At 45.2% G+C, this 20,300-nt stretch overlaps 1 protein-coding gene across 4 annotated transcripts in view; it reads left to right on the forward strand.

Moving 5' to 3' along the window:
• LOC144491372 (putative E3 ubiquitin-protein ligase HERC4) overlaps window positions 1-20,300 on the forward strand; it is a 53,989-nt gene that overhangs the window by 25,939 nt on the left and 7,750 nt on the right. For 3 of the 4 annotated variants that reach the window (XM_078209100.1, XM_078209120.1, XM_078209130.1), the window contains 9 exons: window positions 88-193; window positions 4,066-4,255; window positions 4,884-5,068; window positions 5,185-5,298; window positions 8,710-8,823; window positions 10,633-10,803; window positions 11,808-11,951; window positions 16,057-16,223; window positions 19,527-19,584. In XM_078209100.1, the coding sequence (XP_078065226.1) occupies window positions 88-193; window positions 4,066-4,255; window positions 4,884-5,068; window positions 5,185-5,298; window positions 8,710-8,823; window positions 10,633-10,803; window positions 11,808-11,951; window positions 16,057-16,223; window positions 19,527-19,584 (1,249 nt within the window). The remainder of the gene's footprint in view (window positions 1-87; window positions 194-4,065; window positions 4,256-4,883; window positions 5,069-5,184; window positions 5,299-8,709; window positions 8,824-10,632; window positions 10,804-11,807; window positions 11,952-16,056; window positions 16,224-19,526; window positions 19,585-20,300) is intronic. The other variant, XM_078209109.1, reaches the window with a different exon arrangement.

Genomic DNA, 20,300 nt, shown 5'->3' on the forward strand with positions numbered 1-20,300 from the left:
GAATGAAGGGCTTGGAATGATTTCTTGCGGCAACGTTTCTTTTGTTGCCAAGCGGTTGTATTAATAGTGTTGATTTTTGCCTTATAGCGATGGGAACCAGCCTAAGGCAGGGAGCGACATTTTGAGTGTTGATGTGGAAGCAGCAAGGGAGTTACTTGGCAAGCTTACCTCAAAGGACTGGATTGTGAACGTGGTAACTATTCACACTGTTTCACCGGGATGTCCAAATGTGTTCTGCCTTCACCCTGTGAATATTGGAGATCCCTCAGTGTGTACAATGCAAATCCATCTTGCAGTGTTTAGTCTTGTTACTTTTTCACACTAATTGTAATTAATGTAATGAAGTTATAAAGCCCTGCCAGATGGAACATCCTAACACTCCAAATATAAAGGTGGAGGCTCAACACCTAGGCCGGAATTTTACCCTCGCAGAACAGATTTCTCCGTTGGCCTTGGGAAGGAATTTACGATCTTGCCCAAGCAATGTCACCTCTCAAATCCTGCCCCTTGTGTCCCTTTTACTGGACAGAAGGAACATAAACTTGGAAGACATCATGTTTCCTCCATACTTACCTTGTTCATGTTATCATAGAATCATAGAACCCTACAGTGCAGAAGGAGGCCATTCGGCCCATCGGGACTCCACCGACCACAATCCCACATGACCCTATCCCTATAACCCCATGGATTTAGCCTGCCCCTGACACTAAGGGGCAATTTAGCACAGCCAATCCACCTAACCCGCACATCTTTGGACTGTGGGAGGAAACCGGAGCACCCGGAGGAAACCCACACAGACACGGCGAGAATGTGAAAACTCCACACAGACAGTGACCCAAGCTGGGAATTGAATCCAGGTCACTGGTGCTGTGAGGTAGCAGTGCTAACCACTGTGCCAGTTACGTACCCCCTGTCCGCTCAACTCTATTCCCACTGTACTACTGACCACCAATCTCCCTTCCTGGCCACCATGTCAGTCGATGTTAATGGTTCTCTTCCCTCAGTTACTGTCCTCCTCCTCGTCCACCTTGCCTTCCTCAACCCTCACAAAAATCCTACTCTTGCTCGCAACGTCTTTGCAAATTACCACCCCATCTCCAGTCTATCACTGAAATCTTGCGGCCCTTTACACCGGCGGGATCTTACAGTCCTGTCGATGGTGCACGCACCGCCACAGGGTTTCCCAGCAGAGAGGAGTGCGTTCGACGGGGTACCTCACTGATAACAGCGGGACCACAAGATCCCACTGCCAGCGAGCGGCACACTCCCTCCCACCCCTGCGAAACACGCCGTGGAGGGGAGAGGAAAATCCCACCCTATATTTCCTCTCGAAAGTGCCGGCAAGTACTGTCACCTCTCAAATCCAGTTTTGCTAGAACTCTGTGTCTGAGTCCCTGCCGTCAGGTTCCTGCCACTGTCACAGTTCCGAAACGGCTCTTATTAAAAAAACATGCTATGGACCTATGACAATGGCGAATTATTCCCCTTCATGACCTATCGACAGCCTTTGACCCAGTTTGCCACATCATCCTCCTCTAACATCTCTCCTCCATCATCCAATGGGATGGAACTTCATTTGTCGAGTTCCGTCCCTATCTATCCAGTTGTAGCCAGAGAATCACCAGCAATGGTTTCCTTGCTGTAATAACTCCACGGAAACAAAAGTCCCGTCACCAAGTTACTTTATTTATACCATACACCTGTACACAGCCAGCTCTCCAATTGCTCCCTGCTGAATGCAGGCTTTAAATAGGGAGCATGAGGCTCCTTGACTTAACCATCAATTAAGATTCATCAGGTATGTCTTTTCACACATTAAGATTCATTAGCCTGGCTGAAGTCATCACACTTGCCCATTCCTGGGTTGTTACCTTTGATGTTCCCCAAGGGTCTATCCTTGGACTTCCTCCTATTACTGATCTATGTCCTGTTCCTCAGCAACGTCACTCAATAACACAACAGCAAGTTCTATGTGTACAGTGATGACACCCAGATCCACCTCACAACCAGCTCCCTCCCCACTGTGTTTGAATTGTCTGACTGTTTGTCTAACATGCAGTACGAGATAAGCAGAAATTTCTTCCAGTTAAATATTTGGAAGATTGAAGCCATTGTCCTCAGTCCCCACTACAAACTTTGTTCCCTAATCAACTCCATCCCTTGCCCTCGGAACTCTCTGGGCCTGAACCAGGCTGTTCACAGCATTGTTAAGTTAAGTTTTATTTATTAGTCACAAGTAAGGCTTACATTAACACTGCAATGAAGTTACTGTGAAATTCCCCTATTCGCCACATTCCAGCACCTGTTCGGGTCAATGCACCTAATCAGGCACGTCTTTCAGACTGTGGGAGGAAACCGGAGCACCCGGAGGAAACCCACGCAGACACGGGGAAAACGTGCAAACTTCACACGGACAGTGACCCAAGCCGGGAATCGAACCCGGGTCCCTGGCGGTGTGAGGCAGCAGTGCTACCCACTGTGCCACCGTGCCATCCCCCATTGGTGTCATATCTGACCCTGAGATGAGGTTCCGACCACCTATCTGCACCATTACTAAAACAAACTGTTTTCTTCTTCATGACACTTTGCCGCTGAAACCCACATCCCTGCATTTGTTACCTCTAGATGTGGAGCCATACAGGGTAGAAAAGGCCCTTCAGCCCATCAAGTCTGCACTGACATTAACTACCACTAAAGGCGCACTAATCCCATTTTCCTGCACTTGTCCCAATAGAGACTACTATAATGCACTCTTGGCCAACCGTCCATCTTACATACTCCATAAACTCAAGCAAACTCTGCTGCCCAAATCCAATCACACACCATGGGAAGGATTGCCCGGACTTGTCCATGGCGGGACCTGTTGTGAGCGAGAATGGAGAATTTGGCGATCCAGTCAAAATTCCATTCACTTTCAGCAGCACCAGAAAATCCCAGCCGCGATCAAGAAGCGAAAATTTCGGCCCATCTCATTAATCATCACTCCTCTGCTCACTGACTGACATTGGCTCTCATAGAGTCATCGAGGTATACAGCCTGGAAACAGGCACTTCGGCCCAACTTGTCCATGCCGCCTTTTTTTTAGCCACTAAGCTAGTCCCACTTGCCCGCGTTTGGCCCATCTCCCTCTTGACCCACATTACCCATGTAACTGTCTAAATGCTTTTTAAAAGACAAAATTGTACTCGCCTCTACTACTGCCTCTGGCAGTTTGTTCCAGACGCCCTCTGTGTGAAAATATTGCCCCTCTGGACCTTTTTGTATCTCTCCCCTCTCACCTTAAACCTATGCCCTCTGGTTTTAGATTCCCCGACATTTGGGAAAAGATGTTGACTAACTGATCTATGCCCCCCATTATTTTATAGACCTCTATAAGATCACCCCTAAGTCTCCTGCACTCCAGGGGAAAAAAGTCCCAGTCTATCCAGCCTCTCCTTATAACTCAAACCATCAAGTCCCGGTAACATCCTAGTAAATCTTTTCTGCACTCTTTCTAGTTTAATAGTATGCTTTCTATAGTAGGGCGACCAGAACTGTACACAGTTAAGCAAAACCTCGATTCTAACATTCTCATTGTTGTTTCCAAAAACCCCCCCATGGCGTTGCCCCTCCTTTTCTCTGATACTTCCTCCAGCCCTACAACCCTCCATGATACATACACTCATCCAATTCTGTTCTCTTACACAGTCTCAATTTTAATCACTTCAACATTGGCAGCTGTGCCTTCAGATACCGAGACCCTAAATCTCTCCATCTCTACCTCTCTTCCCTCCTTTAAGATGCTCCTTAAAATGTGCCTCATTGACCAAACTCGCTGAGACTGCCTTATGAGGCTCAGTGTCAAAAGTTGTCCCATAGTGCTCCCGTGAAGTGTTTTACAACACTTTACTACATCAAAGCAATATTAAGTGCAAGTTTTTGTTGCTATTTAGATGGCGCCTTTTAGGGGTTCAGGATGACCTACAGCTTTTTATAGCTGCATTTTTAAAGTCTGTGATGCCTGTTTAAAGGAATGAATTAGTTATATCTTGGCTCACAATTTCAATAAATGTGTTTCTTTTACAGGTAGCTTCAAGCCTCACATTACTCTTATCCCCAAATCTTCAGTATCTGCGTCATGACAAAGAAGCTTTGATGATTTACTTGATTCTGCCAGAGTGCTCTGCAATATACCAAGTTGAGATCATCCAAGAAATGGTTGTTATCTGCGCAGAAACCATTGTGAGGCTAGATCAAGCTTCAAAAAAGACTCTGGGTGAGAGGGTGAAAAGTAATCCAGGCTGTAGCTCTTGTGCAGATATTCAGTGACAAAGGTTGAATTGGGTTTGGAGAAAAGGTAGTACACTGCAAAGGATATTGATTGATAAAAGAACCAGAAGCAACATGAGCATATGGTTAGGATCTGGAATTCATAGTCTGAGAGTGTGGTGGAGGCAGATTCAAACATAGCCTCAGAACGGAACTGGATAAGCACCTGAAGAGAAGGCATTGTAGAACTGTGGGGGAAAGACACAACTAGCTGACTGGAAGACAGAACAGGCCGAATAGCTTCCTTCTGTTCAGTAACCATTCTAATGAATGGACCCTTCAAGTGAAGTAGGAATCTGCAATTGTCTGAAACAGTGGGACATTTGTCTATTGATGCCTACTAATTCTATTGGCCTGTGAATCTCAAACACAATTGGCACCAAACCTCTAGTCTAAGTTACTTAGCATTATTGAACAAAACTCAAGGTGCAAACTGAGACAGGGATGTTATACAAAGATGCTCATATCCTTTAATATCACTGACAGCATTTTCTAAGCTTGTCTTACATGACTGTTTTATTGCTGGTGGGCAGTTAATTGCAAAGTTGTTAACATGACGTGTTCTTAATAACTAGAGAAGTGCTGGTCGGTGCTGAAATCATCGTATTTGAACAATGTGGCCCAGATGTTTAGGACTTCAGCAGTAGTTGTGCTTATAAGCCTCCATGCTGTGCATAATGAAATTACAATGCATCCTTTAATTAAGACAATGGAAACAATTTTAAAGGCAATCCTGGAAGTTCTAGAACTGGTGTACAACGTAAGTATCCAAAAAGTCGACTGTAAACAGAGCACTTGCATCATTTTCTACCATTTTCTGTGTTTCCGATTTTGAGCATAGATTTTAATCTCAGTTCCTCATGCATTCTATCTCAGGCAAATATGAAAGCACATCATAATATCCCACAGAACAAATTCTACATCGATGAAGTTCTCCTGTTTGATGTTGGTTATGACCTCATTAGGTTTAGACAATGTCAGCAGATCATGGTGAGTCTCCAACAATATCCTTACATGGGGGTGGGGGATAAGTTGAAGGGAGATGATGGGAAGGGCAAAAACAACAGCGATTTGAGGGTGGGTGGATGTGGGGGGAGGTGTGGAAGACTGTTGGCACGGAAACAGCAGAGGACACAGTGGGATGGAGGGGCTGAGGCAGTGGAGGGCTGAGGGTGGGGAGCGGAGATGGGGGGATGAGGTGGCAGTGGGCTGAGGTGGCAGTGGGGTGAGGTGGCAGGGTGAATTGGCATAGGATGAGATGATGGGATTTCATCAGTGTCCCACCATTAAAAGAAAACAGAACAACGATTGGATAATTCTAAAATTAAGTCAAAAGGAGATCTAATGGAGATTTTAACTAGTAATAAAACCAGAAAATGCTGGAAAATTTCCACAGATCTGGCAGCAAATCTATGGAGAGAGAAACCGGGTGCGATCTTACCAGCCGTTCACTGCAGCGGGATGGGAAAATCCCACCAGCATGAATAGCCGGAATGTTACGCAACATTCTGGCCACAGAGTTAGTTGGCGGTTTCTCTGGTCTCCCTGTAGTGTTTTTCTTGGCGGTGGGAGGCAGCACGCCATTGGCCAACGGATTTCACTCCACACCACCAGAAAAAGCGCAGCAGGGGTGCTCTGTTGGCGGGACCAGAAGATTCCGCTGACACGAAGAGCCAGGGATCTCGCCCAATGTTTTCAGAGAATCATACAGTTCAGAAAAGGCCCATCGAGTCTGCACTGAGAAACATCTGAACTATCACCTAATCCCATCTACCAGCACTTGGCCCATATCCTTGAGTGTTATGATGTGCCAAGTGTTCATCCAGGTACTTTTTAAAGGATGTGAGGTAACCCCACCTCTACCACCCTCCCAGGCAGCGCATTCCAGATCGTCACCACCCTCTAGGTAAAAAAGCTTTTCCTCACATCCCCCCCTCCTAAACCTCCTGCCCCTTTTGAGTCCAATATGATTCTCCTCTGGAACTTTTTGCTTGTATCTTAATTAGGAAAGTTTGTTAAAACTATTTTCACTGCTCAGTGACTTTTAAAGTCAGACAATATAAATGTCAGGACACACAACGGCAAAGAGGTAGTTTGAGAGAATTTTGTAACGATGAGCTTTGCTAGGGCAGATTCAAACAACTATGAGCAAAGGGCAGAGCAGCTTATCGAAATGAAGCAGAGGACAGGATTTTCCACTCCTGCGACAAGTCAACAGACCTCTGGTTGGTGAAATTTTCCAGCCCACCTGCGATGAATCCCACTACAGCCAGGACCGAAAAGTCCTGGCCAGAGAGTCCACACCAGCATGATGGGCTGAATGGCCTCTTTTTTTCTCTCTCTCTGCAGTGAATTTTGATTAAATTAATCACTTTTGAGTAAAATTCCTTCCCTTTTATCCAGGAAACATGGAATACTGAGACTCTGTGGTTGGAAGCTCAGCTCAGGCAATGGTGCAAAGTGGGTGCTATCAGAACAGCTGTCCACCACTCAGCACTGCAGTCATAGAATCATAGAATCTCCACAGTGCAGAAGGAGGCCATTCGGCCCAACCTGCGCCAACAACAATCCCACCCAGGCCCTATCCCCATAACCCCATGTATTTACCCTGCTAGCCTCCCTGACACTATGGGGCAATTTAGCACGGCCAATGCACCTAACTTGCACATCTTTGGACTGTGGGAGGAAACCGGAGCACCCGGGGGAAACCCACACAGACACGGAGTGAACATACAAACTCCACACAGACAGTGACTCAAGGCCGGAGTTGAACCCGGGCCCCTGGCGCTGTGAGGCAGCAGTGCTAACCACAGTGGAATTAAATGTTAGACTACGTGGAAAAGGAAGCCGCTCTGATATCACCCTGTTTGTGTCACAGCCCAGGGCTCAATTGCTGGCCCATTGCTTTTATTATTGGTACATCGCACACCTTTATTATTGAATCCAAACTGCGGGCAATGCTTGACAACTTCTCTCCTGCTAACTTTCACTCAGCAAAGAAGTTTGTGGAGCTAAAACTACATCACAAAATTAATTTTAGATAGCAGGCAGTAATCATAAATGTAACATGTGATCCTAGACAAACTAAAGCCTTGGTATGGTAGATATCCTTTGGTGATGTTACTCAGGTGATTACACCAAACAACTAAGCTGTTGACTGGTTGTGAATTCTCAGAACCAACAATAGCACACTCATTGGTCGGGTCTGAAATAATCAGAGCACTTCCAGCAAATAGGAAAATCTCAAGCAAAAGGTAGAGCAGTGTATCCAAATGAAGACATAGTCCCAACCTCATCATGTCTCTAAAATGATCATAAAAACAAACTTTAGAGATGTACACCTGCATGCACTGTACCATTTATGATTTGATCTGATTTATTATTGTCACATGTATGAGTATACAGTGAAAAGTATTGTTACTTGCGCGCTATACAGACAAAGCATACCGTTCAGAGAGAAAGAAAGGAAAGAGTGCAGAATGTAGTGTTACAGTCATAGCTAGGGTGTAGAGAAAGATCAACTTAATGCGAGGTAGGTCCATTCAAAGGTCTGACGGCAGCAGGGAAGAAACTGTTCTTGAGTCGGTTGGTACGTGACCTCAGACTTTTGAATCTTTTTTCCCAGCGGGAGAAGGTGGAAGAGAGAATGTCCGGGTTGCGTAGGGTCCTTAATTATGCTGGCTGCTTATCTGAGGCAGCGGGAAGTGTAGACAGAGTCAATGGATGGGAGGCTGGTTTGCGTGATGGATTGGGCTACACTCACGACCCTTAATAGTTTCTTGCGGTCTTGGTCAGAGCAGGAGCCGTGCAAAGCTGTGATACATCCAGAACGGACACTTTCTATGGTGCATCTGTAAAAGGTGGAAGAGAGAATGTCCGGGGTGTGTGGGGTCCTTAATTATGCTGACTGCTTTGCCGAGGCCCCAGGATTTACTTTTACATTTACCCCATCGAAAAAATGTTCCATCACAAAAATGCAAAAATAAATCAAACTGCCAAGTATGCATTTTATTTATAACTTCCCTAAAATGTCAAAACATATTTACATTTAATTATTTTATATATGTGTGGCTCATTCAAAATGGAATGGCTGAATATTCTAGAAAGGTCCGCAAACATGCCATATGCCCTCCATTAACATGTCCACTTTTGCCAGGGACCAGTGAATATTGTCCAACTGATCTTTGGGGATCAGTCGTATTTTAGGCAATATGGAGCACTGGGCATTTTGTCCTGAAGCTTGTCCTTCTTTGTCCCTGGTTTTAGTCAGTAAATGGGAACAATGAAAATCAGTTTCTCCCTTGCGTTGTCCACGCGAAACAGCTGGCTTCTGTAAAATTGGTTACCTGCTTGAATTTGTGAATGGAGCTGTCATGAATGTTGTGCTTTCTTGTCCCACAGCCTGATGCACTGAAAGAGAAGAAGGCTCCAGTGATGTTTTGCTGCTATCCGTTTATCCTTAATCTAGTTGCCAAGATTCAGATACTTCACGTGGATTCATTTTTGAAGAAAAATGTAAAGAATTTTATAAATATAGGACAAAAGCAACAGTTATGTGATTGTAAACCACTCTGCTCCTTTCTCCCTCTTTAAATGTTCCTTAAAATCCACCTCAGCTTTTGATCACCTCTCTTAATATCCCTTTATGTGACTTTTTGCCAGAGTTTGTCTAGCGTGTTCCTGTGGCATTTTGACAGGTGCATCTTAAGTACAAGATTCTGTTGTTTCAAACTCCCTTTCTTTGCTCCCTTCGTCTCACTGATCTCCTTAAATGCTGCACCCCTCTCCAGCTGAAAGGGTTAACACATTATCTGTGGATAGCCATGAGTGGCCCTTAGCCCCGCCACTGAAATGTGCAGCAATGATTTATCTCCTAGGCACGGCTGTGAGCAGTCTGGAAGTAAAATCGGTCGAAAGATTTTCTTCTCGCATTTCTCCGTAGCTTGCTGGGCTGTGACATGCACCGGATGCAGTGCAGCCCCCGGTGCATTTAGACTCTGGTGAAACCATGCGATGGGCTGCATCTGGAGCACAGAGGGTTGTGGATTTTACACAGAATGTCCAGCTCAGAAGCAGCCCAACAGGTTCATGCAGGTTCTAATGCTCCACGTGAGCCTCCACCCACATAGGAACATACAAATGAGGAGTAGGCCATTCGGCCCCTCAAGCCTGCTCCACCATTTGATGAGATCATGATCTAATTGTGTCCTCAATTCCTGCCTGTTCTCCAAGACACTTTGACTCCTCTGTTGGTCCAGAATGTATTTACCTCAGCCTTAAAAGTATTCAATGTCTACTTCCACTGGGGAAGAGTGTTCCACAGACGCAGGGCCCTCTGAGAGAAAAAAATTCTCCTCATCTCTGTCTTAAATGGGAGACCCATTGTTCTTAAACAGTGTTCCCTAATCCTAGTCTCTGTCATGAGAGGAAACGTCCTGTCAAGTCCCCTCAGGATGTTATCTTTTGGAGAAGATCACCTCTCATTCTTCTAAACTCCAATGGATATAGGCCAACTTTTCCTCATAAGACAAATCTCCACACACGTATCTTTCCATTCCTTTCTCCCTCATATTTATCCAGCTTTCCCTTCAATGCATCTTTGCTATTTACAACAACTGCTGCATGCGGAAACAGATTCACATTGGCATCACTCTCTGATAAAGAAGTTTCTCCTGAATTATCCATATTCAGTCTATTGGTGATGCTTTTATCTTTATGGCCTTTAGTTCTGGACTCCTCCACAAGGGATCAGGCTATTGAATTTCATAGAATCCCGACAGTGCAGAGGGAGGACATTCGGCCCATCGAATCTGCACCGACCACAATCCCACCCAGGCCCTATTCCCATAATCCCACATGTTTACCCTGCCAATCCCCTGACACCAGGGTCAATTTAGCATGGCCAATCCACCAAACCCACCCATCTTCGGACTGTGGGAGGACACCGGAGCGCCCGGAGGAAACCCACGCAGTCACAGGGAGAACGTGCAAACTCCACACAGACAGTGACCCGAGGCCGGAATTGAAGTTCCTTGGCGCTGTGAGGCAGCAGTGCTAACCACAGTGCCACCGTGCTGGTGATGATTAACCATGATCAAAATGAATGGCAGAGCAGGCTCGAAGGGCCGAAAGGCCTACTCCTGCTTCTATCTTCTATGTTTCTATGGAGGTATCTTCACCCCTCAAATGGTTTAGGATTATTGTTGAAGTTGTCAGTTTATCATAGAATCTTAGCAGTGTTTAGATCCTAGTTTTGTTAATATTTTCTTTAACAAGATGCTAATGTGCAGTATCTTTGCTCTTTTTCTAATTTTTATTCTTCAGAAAGCCTTCATTGAAGCAGTGAATTTCACACAGCTCAACGTCTGCATGGGAAACCCTGAACCTCCCAAATATCCTACATTCAACTTGAAGGTTAATCGCCAAGACTTGGTTTCCGATACTTTTAAAAAGTTGAAAAATGTGGATGAAGTTGACCTGAAGAAGGAACTTACGGTAAACAGAAATTCTCTTCATCACTCTATTATTATGAATGGAATCAGCTCTTTGAGGTACGGTAGTGCAGTGGTTATGTTATTTGAATCATAATCCCTAAGAATGTTAGTTCGAATCCTACCATGGCAGTTTGAGAGATGCAATTGTTCAAAACATCTAAAAACAGGTAGCAGTAAAAAGTGACCTTGAGGCTGTTGGATTATAAAAACTCAACTGGTTCAAATACGTCCTTTAAGGAAGAAAATGTGCTGTCCTTTGCCAATGTGGCCTAATTGTGTCTCCAACATCAACATGAATCCTGCGGTGAGTAACACACCTCCTAACTCCCCAAAGTCTGTCCACCATCTACAAGGCACAAGTCAGGAGTGTGATGGAATACTCTCCACTTGCCTGGATGAGTGCAGCTCCAACAACGCTCAAGAAACCCAATACCATCCAGGACAAAGCAGCTCACTCAATTGCTACCCCTGCCACAAACATTCACTCCCTCCACCACCGATAAACAGTGACAGCTGTGTGTACCATCTACAAGATGCACTACAGGAACTCACCAAGGTTCCTTAGGCAGCACCTTCTAAAGCCATGACCTCTACCATCTAGAAGGACAAGAGCAGCAGATACCTGGGAACATCACCACCAGGAGGTTCCCCTCCAAGTCACTCACCATTCTGACTTGGAAGTATATAGCCGTTCTTCACTGTCGCTGGGTCAAAATCCTGAAGCTCACTTCCTTAACAGCACTGTGAGTGTACCTACACCGCATGGACTGCAGGGGTTCAAAGGGGAGCTCACCACCACCTTGTCAAGGACAGTAAGAATGGGAAATGAATGCTGGCCTAGCCAGCAATGCTCACATCCCTTGAAATGTATACATTTATAGATATAAAAAGATTCGCTATTAACTGATCACTCAGTGGTTTGAAAAGACAATGCCAATGATTTCAGAAAGCAAGTGTGCAACAGTGTTTCTGCACTAATATTTGCATTTGCTTTGATTTCTTTAGGTGAAATTTGATGGCGAGCCAGGAATGGACTTCGGAGCTGTAAGACAGGAGTTTTTCCTTTCTGTCTTCAAAGAATTGATTCGACCAGAATCCAAAATGTTTATTTATCGTCAGGATTTCAGAAACATTTGGTTTCCCTCCAAGGTGAGCCCTTGTAACGTAACTTGCTTAAGAAAACAGTTTGTCGGTGGATGGAGATGGTACATGGAGGCACAGTGGTTTGCACTGCTGCCTCACTGCGCCAGGGACCCGGGTTTGATTCCTGGCTTGGGTCACTGTCCGTGCGGAGTCTGCACGTTCTCCCCGCGTCTGCGTGGGTTTCCTCCGGGTGCTCCGGTTTCCTCCCACACTCCAAAGATGTGCGGTTTAGGTGGATTGGCAGTGCTAAATTCTCCCTCAGTGTACCCAAATAGGCGCCAGATTGTGGCGACCAAGGGATTTTCACAGTAACTTCACTTCAGTGTTGAGGTAAGCCTACTTGTGACTAATAAATTAACTTTAACTTTTTACTTTCATACTCCAGATCTTGTAAAGTGATCTGAAAATATGATGTGGCTCCAAAGTTCCAATCACCCTCTAAACTGCAAAGGTTTCTCATTAAAAGTGTTCAGTTCGGAATATGTAAGCCTTTACTTAGTTATCAGATGATGTGGAGATGCTGGCGTTGGACTGGGGTGGCATCGTAAGAAGTCTCATATCACTAGGTTAAAGTCCAACAGGTTTATTTGGAATCACGAACTTTCGGAGCGTCGCTCCACTGCTCCACTCACCTGATGAAAGAGCAGCGCTCCGAAAGCTTGTGATTCCAAATAAATCTGTTGGACTTTAACCTGGTGTTGTGAGACTTCTTACTGTTACCTATCAGAGCTCAATCTTGTGACCGTAAAGAGACACAACTCTACCTTAGGAGAAGAATAATGCATCATGCATTGTTTGGGCCTTATATCTTAGCGTATATCCACAAGAACTAGGAGCAGAAGTAGGCCATTCAGCCCCTCAAGCCTACTCCACCATTCGGTAAGTTTATGTCTTCCCTGACTGTGGCCTCAACTTCACTTTCCTGTCTAACCCCCCATAATTCTGACTCCCTTTTCAAACAAGAAACTATCCAACTGAGCCCTGAATATATTCAATAACCCAGCCTCCCCTGCTATCTGGGGAAGAGAAGTTCCACAGACTAGAACACTCTGAGAGGAAAAAACTCTCCTCATCTCAGACTTCAGTGGGAGGCCCCTAATTTTTAAACTGTGTCCCCTACTTCGAGAATTTCCCACAAAGGAAAACAGCCTCTCGGCACCCACCCCTCAGAATTTTATCTACTTTAATGAGATCACTTCTCCTTCCTCTAAATTGCAATCAGCCTGTTAAACCTTTCCTCATAAGACAACCCTGCCTCATTCCGGGATGAGGGGTGGTGGGGATCCCAACCATTCTCTGCTAATGCGATTATATCCTTTCTTAACTGCACCCAGTACTCCAGAGGTGATCTCACAACTGCAGGGGAGGCTGGGTCATTGAATATATTCAGGGCTCAGTTGGATAGTTTCTTGATTGAAAAGGGAGTCAGGATTATCGGGGGGGGTCGGGGGCGGAGACAGGAAAGTGAAGTTGAGGCCACAATCAGGGAAGACATAAACTTACCGAATGGCGGCGTAGGCTTGAGGGGCTGAATGGCCTACTTCTGCTCCTAGTTCTTGTGGATATACGCTAAGATATAAGGCCCATACAATGCATGATGCATTCTTTTTCTCCTAAGGTAGAGTTGTGTCTCTTTACGGTCACAAGATTGAACTCTGATAAGTAACAGTAAGAAGTTTCACAATACCAGGTTAAAGTCCAACAGGTTTGTTTGGAATCACGAGCTTTCGTAGCGCTGCTCCTTCATCAGGTGAGTGGGGCAGCGGAGCGGCACACCGAAAGCTCGCAATTCCAAATAAACCTGTTGGACTTTAACCTGGTGTTATGAGACTTCTTACAACTGCAGCATACTTTCCCTACCTTATGCCCCACTCTACTTTAAAGTTTATTTACTAGCGTCACAGGTAAGCTTGCAATGAAGTTACTGTGAAAATCCCCTAGTCGCCACACTCTGGCACCTGTTCAGGTACACTGAGGGAGAATTTAGCATGGCCAACGCAGCTAGCCAGCACGTCTTTTGGAATGTGGGAGAAAGCTGGAGCACCCGGAGGAAACACAGGCAGACAGAGGGAGAGATGCAAACCCCGCACGGACAATGACCCAAGCCGAGAATCGAACCCAGGTCCCTGGCACTGTGAGACAGCAGTGCTCACCACTATGCCACCGTGCCGCCCCATTTACTTGTAGCAAATTTGAAGGTGATTTGTTATGGCTTCAACAAGGAACAGATTATTAATATAATGTATATACAGGAAAAGGATCTGGTAGAACTAATACACAAGTCTACTCTTTTCTCCTCCCTGGCTCCAACTGAGGTTCCTCCCCGTCCCAGGACACGTGCCCTTGTTCCCAATTGGATTGGCTTCCGGCGCAGCCTCTTCATAGGGTCCAACTCGATCACGTGGCCCTCAAAGGACCTAAAGGTGCAACATTACCACACTACTTGTAATAATTGCCAGCATTTTGTTTGCCTAACTAGTCATTTGGTGTCGCTGTGTACTAACTAACTTCTTGTGGTTCATGTACCAGGACACCCAGATCTTTCTGTACCGTAGATTTCTGTAGTCTCTCTCCATTTAAATAACATACCGTTTTTCTATTCTTCCTGCTAAAGTGGACACGTTCACATTTTCCCACATTGTACTCCATCTGCCAAATCTTTGCCCATACATCTGTCATCAGCAAATGTAGTTACACTTGGTCCCTTCATTCAGGTCATTGATGTTGCTTGTAAATAGTTGAAGCTTCAGCACTGAACCCTGTGGCACTCCATTAGTTCCAGTTTACCAAACCAAAAAAAAAAAATGGATTCTAGTATTGTCCCTATGACATATGTTAGGCCCACTGGCCTATAGTTCCTTGCTCTCCGTCTCCCTCCTTTCTTGAATAGTGATGTTACATTTGCAATTTTCCAATCCGCTGGAACCTTTCCTGATCCTCGGGGATTTTGGAAGATCGGAACTATTGGATCTTCCTGCCGGGATTTTACGACCTCGCTCAGGTGAGGCTCATAAATTCCCACCCGAGGCCAACAGAGAATTCCGTTCTGTGAGCCTCGCCTGCCCCAGAATCGGGGCTGTAACATTCCGGCCACTATCTCTGCAGCCAGTTCTTTTAAGACATTCAGGTGTAAGGCCACCAAGTGAGGGGACAAATGCAAGAAATGGCAAGGTTTCCAGTAGGGAACGCACCTACCACATCCCAGAAAAAGTAATATCCATCAATTTTCATCGTGGAACAACAGAGACATATATAAGCAATTATCCAGCAAAGATCTACCATCAAGAAAGGAGATGAATCAGTAAATTAAGGTTGCCACATTACAGGAAGAATGTGGAGGCTTTGGAGAGGGTGCAGAATAGGTTTACCAGGATGCTGCCTGGATTAGAGGATGTGACCTATAAGGAGGGGCTGGACAAACTCGGGTTGTTTTCTCTGGAGCGGCGGGGGCTGCGAGGAGACCTGATAGAAGTCTATAAAATTATGAGAGGTATAGATAGGGTTGACAGTCGGAATCTTTCACCCAGAGTTGAAATGTATAATACTAGAGGGCATGCACTTAAGGTGAGAAGGGAATGTTCAAAGGAGTTGTGAGGAGCAGGTTTTTTACACAGAGAGTGGTAGGTGTCTGGAACTGCCAGGGGTGATGGTGAAGGCAGATATGATGGGGGCGTTTAAGGAGCTTTTAGATAAGCACATGAATATGCAAGGTATAGAGGGATATGGACCAAGGGCAGGCAGAAGGGATTAGTTTAAATTGGCGTCATGTTCAGCACAACATCGTGGGCCGAAGGGCCTGGTCCTGTGCTGTGCTGCTCTATGTTCGGTTTTTTATGGTTGAAACTCCTTTCCACTGCTATCTTGGATTTGCATGAATCTAAGCAACTGAATATCGGGTTTGCAATTGAACAACCGTGTAAAATTATTAACTGTACAGGAAAATGATCAAACTTATCAATATAGTAGCATTTAGTATGTTTGATATGTGTGAACCACCATTTTCATTGGCAGGTCAGTATCTCTTTCAGATGTCCAGGGTTTGAGAATTCCAATAATTTCTATCTTTAGCAATTAACAGTTTTGTTATATTCTGTTGTCTTCCACACTCTAGATCTCAGTGCCTCTTGAGAACTACTTCCTGCTTGGAATATTGTGTGGTCTTGTTGCGTATAATTCCAGTGTCATCTACATCCCCTTCCCACTTGCGCTCTTCAAGAAGCTACTGGGTGAGAAGCCCACTTTGGAGGATCTGAAGGGTCTGGATCCTGAGTTGGAGATGTAAGTTCCTAAGTCTGCAGACGGGTTGTTCACAGAAAGGTTTTAAGCTGTTGCTGTTCATATGTTTGTTTAATGACATATCTGCGTGGGTACAGCATCAGACACAATGTGGGAAGAGGGAAGAATAGACAACCGGAACAGCAGGAAGATCAGGTCACAAGATGAAATGACAGTGCCATCGCTTTATTACAGGTACAGATCCTAGATTAGCTGCAAAGCATTTGATTCTGAGGACTATGTCCAAATACAACAGGGTGAGAGCTAAGCTTTTTTTCTAACGTAGAGCTCTCTACTGTGATGGTACCATCCCTTTAAGAAATGTATTTACATCATGTTTCTTGTGAGGGGTATGTTTAAAGTTCAGTTCTGGTTTTCCTGGTGCCGATCTGTCTGCAATCCAGGCATCACCCTGCTGAGGATGCAGGAGAATAATTGATTCTAGATAATGGGGTGTTCGTTTTAATCTGAGGGAGTGCATTTTTTTGTTTATTTTTCCCCTGGGGTTTCAGAGTAAGGTTTAATTAGGTCGATTGACAAAACACAGGGTCGTGTGAATGGACGGAGCTAAGCTTACAGGGAAAACAGTTTAGTTTCTGCTTGATCCTGAAAACAGCAAGAGGTGTTTTTCTCTCTCTCTCTGGAGGCTGCTGTTTGAGTGTCAAAAGACAGGTATCTCTGTCTCTCTATCTCCAGAAGTGTTCAAAGGTTTGAGGACTGGCAGCCCACATTCCAGCACATATGCCTGTGTTGTTTGCTAACTGATGTTGAAGAGGAGCTTAAGTCTATGAGGAGTATTGCTTAACTTGGAACTTATTGTGATTGTTAGCCACTAAGAATTGTATCTCGCCTCCTTTAAGTATTTCAACTGATAAAAGTTAAGCTAATTAAGTTGTTATATTTAAGCTGTATTGTTAAAATAAAGTTTGTTTTGATTAAAAAAAACGTTCTCGTGGGTCAACAAAATCACACCTGGGGTGAAACACCTTATTCTCACAGTAATGCCAAAATCAAAAATAGTTGGAATCTATTCTAACTTCAGAATACACCTTGGGGTTTCTGATCTAGTCCCTCACACTACCTTCACCTGTATAAACATTGCAGTTATTGAAATTGATTTTTGCTGAAAGGCTATCATTTTTGTATTCTTTCCTGAGATGCGAACACCACTGAGGCCAACATTTGTTGCCCATTTCTAATCGCCCTTGAAAAGGTGCAGGTCATCTGGTGTGGGTACACCCACAGTGCTGTTCGGAAAGGAGTTCCAAGATTTTGACCCAGTGACAGTGATGGAACGGTGTTACACTTACAAGTCAGGATGATGTATGACTCAGAGGGGAACTTGTAGGTGGTGGTGTTTCCCATGTGTCTGCTGCCCCTGTCCCTCTAGGTGGTAGAAATTGTGAGTTCAGAAGATGCTGACAAATGATTGGTGATTTGCTGCAGAGTATCTTGCACATTGTGCCCTGGTGATGGGGGAAGTGGTGTTTCGGATGGTGGATGAGGTGGCCCAATGCAGATCAAGTGAACTGCTTTGTTCTGGCTGGCATCAAGCTTCTTGATTGTCATTGGAGCTATACTCAACTAGGAAAGTGGAGAGTATTCCATTACACTTCTGTGCATTGAGGATGGTGGATTGGGAGGACAGGAATGAGTTATTCCCCTCAGAATTCCCAGCGACTGACCTGCTCTTGGTAGCCACAGTATATATGTAGCTGATCCAGTTCAGTTTCTGGTCAATAATAATGTCCATGATGTTGATAATAAAGGAATTCAGCAACGGTAATGCTATTGAATGTCAAGGGTAAATGGTAAGATTCTCTCTTGTTGGAGGTGGTCATCACGTGTGTGGCACGAATATTACTTGTCACTTATCAGTACATGTCTGAATGTTGTCCAAATTGTGTTGAATATGGACATGGACTGCTTCAGTATCTGAGGAGTTGTGAATGGTATTAAATATTGTGCAATCATCAGTGACCTTGTGATGGAGAGAAGGTCAGTGATGAAGTAGCTGAAGATAGATGGGCCTAGGACACTGACCCTGAGGAACTCCTGCAGTGATGGCCTGGGACTGAGATGATTGCCCTCCAACAACTACAGCCATCTTGCTTTGTGCCAGGTATGACTCCAACCAGTGGAGAGATTTCTCCTGATTCCCATTGACTCCAGTTTTGCGAGGACCCCTTGATGCCATACTCGGTCGAATGCTGCCTAGATGACAAGGGCAGTCACTCTCACCTCACCTCACCTCAAATTCATTGATTCAAACAACAGGTGGAGTGGGCAGTTAATAAAGCACACAGTATTCTGGGTTTTATTAATAGGGACATCGAGTACAAGAGCAAGGAGGTTATACTGAACTTATACAAGACACTAGTTAAACCACAGCTGGGGTATTGTGTACAGTTATGGGCGCCACACCATAGGAAGGATATGAAAGCATTGGAGAGAGTGCAGAAGAGGTTTACAAGAATGGTTGCAGGGATGAGAAACTTCAATTATGAGGATAGATTGGAGAGGTTGGGACGGTCCTCATAGAATCCCTACAGTACAGAAGGAGGCCATTCAGCCCATTGAGTCAGTACCCATCACAATCCCACCCAGGCCCTATTCCTGTACCCCACGCATTTACCCCGCTAATCCCCTTGACACTGGGGTCAATTTAGCATGGCCAATCAACCTAACCCACTGAGGCCAACATTTGTGGCCCATCTCTAATTGCCTTTGAGAAGGCGCAGGCATTTTAAATCTGTGCCCCCTTGTTCTTGATCCTTTTACGACAGGAACAGTTTCTCTCTATCGACTCTATCCAACCCCGTCATGATTTTGAACATCTCTATCAAATCATCTCTTAACCATCTTCTCTCCAAGGAGAAGGATGGCACGGTGGCACGGTAGTTAGCACTGATGCCTCACAGCACCAGGGACCCAAGTTCAATTCCGGCCTCGCGTGACCGTCTGTGTGCTGTTTGCACGTTCTCCCTGCGTCTGTGTGGGTTTCCTCCGGGTGCTCCAAAGGTGTGCAGGTTAGGTGGATTGGCCATGCTAAATTGCCCCATTAGTGTCAGAGGATTAGCAGGGTAAATACGTGGGGTTACGTGGATAGGGCCTGGGTGGGATTGTGGTCGGTGCAGACTCAATGGGCCAGATGGCCGCCTTCTGCACTGTAGGGATTCTGTGAAGTAACCCATTTCTGTCAAACTATGCCTGCTCCATTTTAAACTCTGACGGTGGTTTTAGGGGCTCCACTCTAGTTTGCGATATACTTTGTGAATTTATTCAGATGTCTTCCTTGTATTCCAGATCCCTGCAATCTATTTTGGACACTGAGGAGATCCAAGATCTGGATATGGACTTTTTTGTGAGTGGAAAACAATTCTTTAAGCCAGTTCACATTGGAAGAGCTCCATACAGCTGACACACAAATCAGAAAATTGTATTTTTGAATTATGTGATTTGTATCAGCAAAAGGAGCATTTTAAAAAAAAAATCCATTTTGCAGTCTCGCCAATGTAAATAAATACTTGTACTTGTATAATGCTTTGCATGTCAGAAGAACTCACATCTTTACAGTAAAGTCCTTTTTTAAGTTGCTCCTGGGTCACAGAATCATAGGGTAGAATTTTATGTCCTCGGCACCCAGCCCGAAAGTCTATTAAATAGTGCGCAATGATGTCATGTGCGGATCCCATCACACTGTACAATATTTTACAATGCGGGCACAGGCATGGATCTCCCCGCACATCCCGCTGTACGTCCAGCATTTACCGCCTTGTGGACAACTCCAGAGACTCATCATCTCCCTCAGACTCAGCATGACCCTCGCCCCCAGCTGTCCTCCTCTGATCGAGTGCTGGCGATCTGGACACTCCTTACCTCTGCCATGTGTCCATGCGAGCCCGAAGTACCCTCACTGCTGTGTTCTAGCAAAGCTCCTGACATGGTCCCAGCCACTGACTTGAATGTATCTGCACTGGTGCTGGGTGCTAAAAACTGGTGTGCCACGCATGCATCCCTGATGTCTCGAGGGTCAAGGAAGGGGGTCAACATCTACATGCTGGCTGGTTCTGAGGGACG

This window comes from Mustelus asterias, chromosome 1, assembly GCF_964213995.1.
Source record: "Mustelus asterias chromosome 1, sMusAst1.hap1.1, whole genome shotgun sequence".
Taxonomy (NCBI): Eukaryota; Metazoa; Chordata; class Chondrichthyes; order Carcharhiniformes; family Triakidae; genus Mustelus; species Mustelus asterias.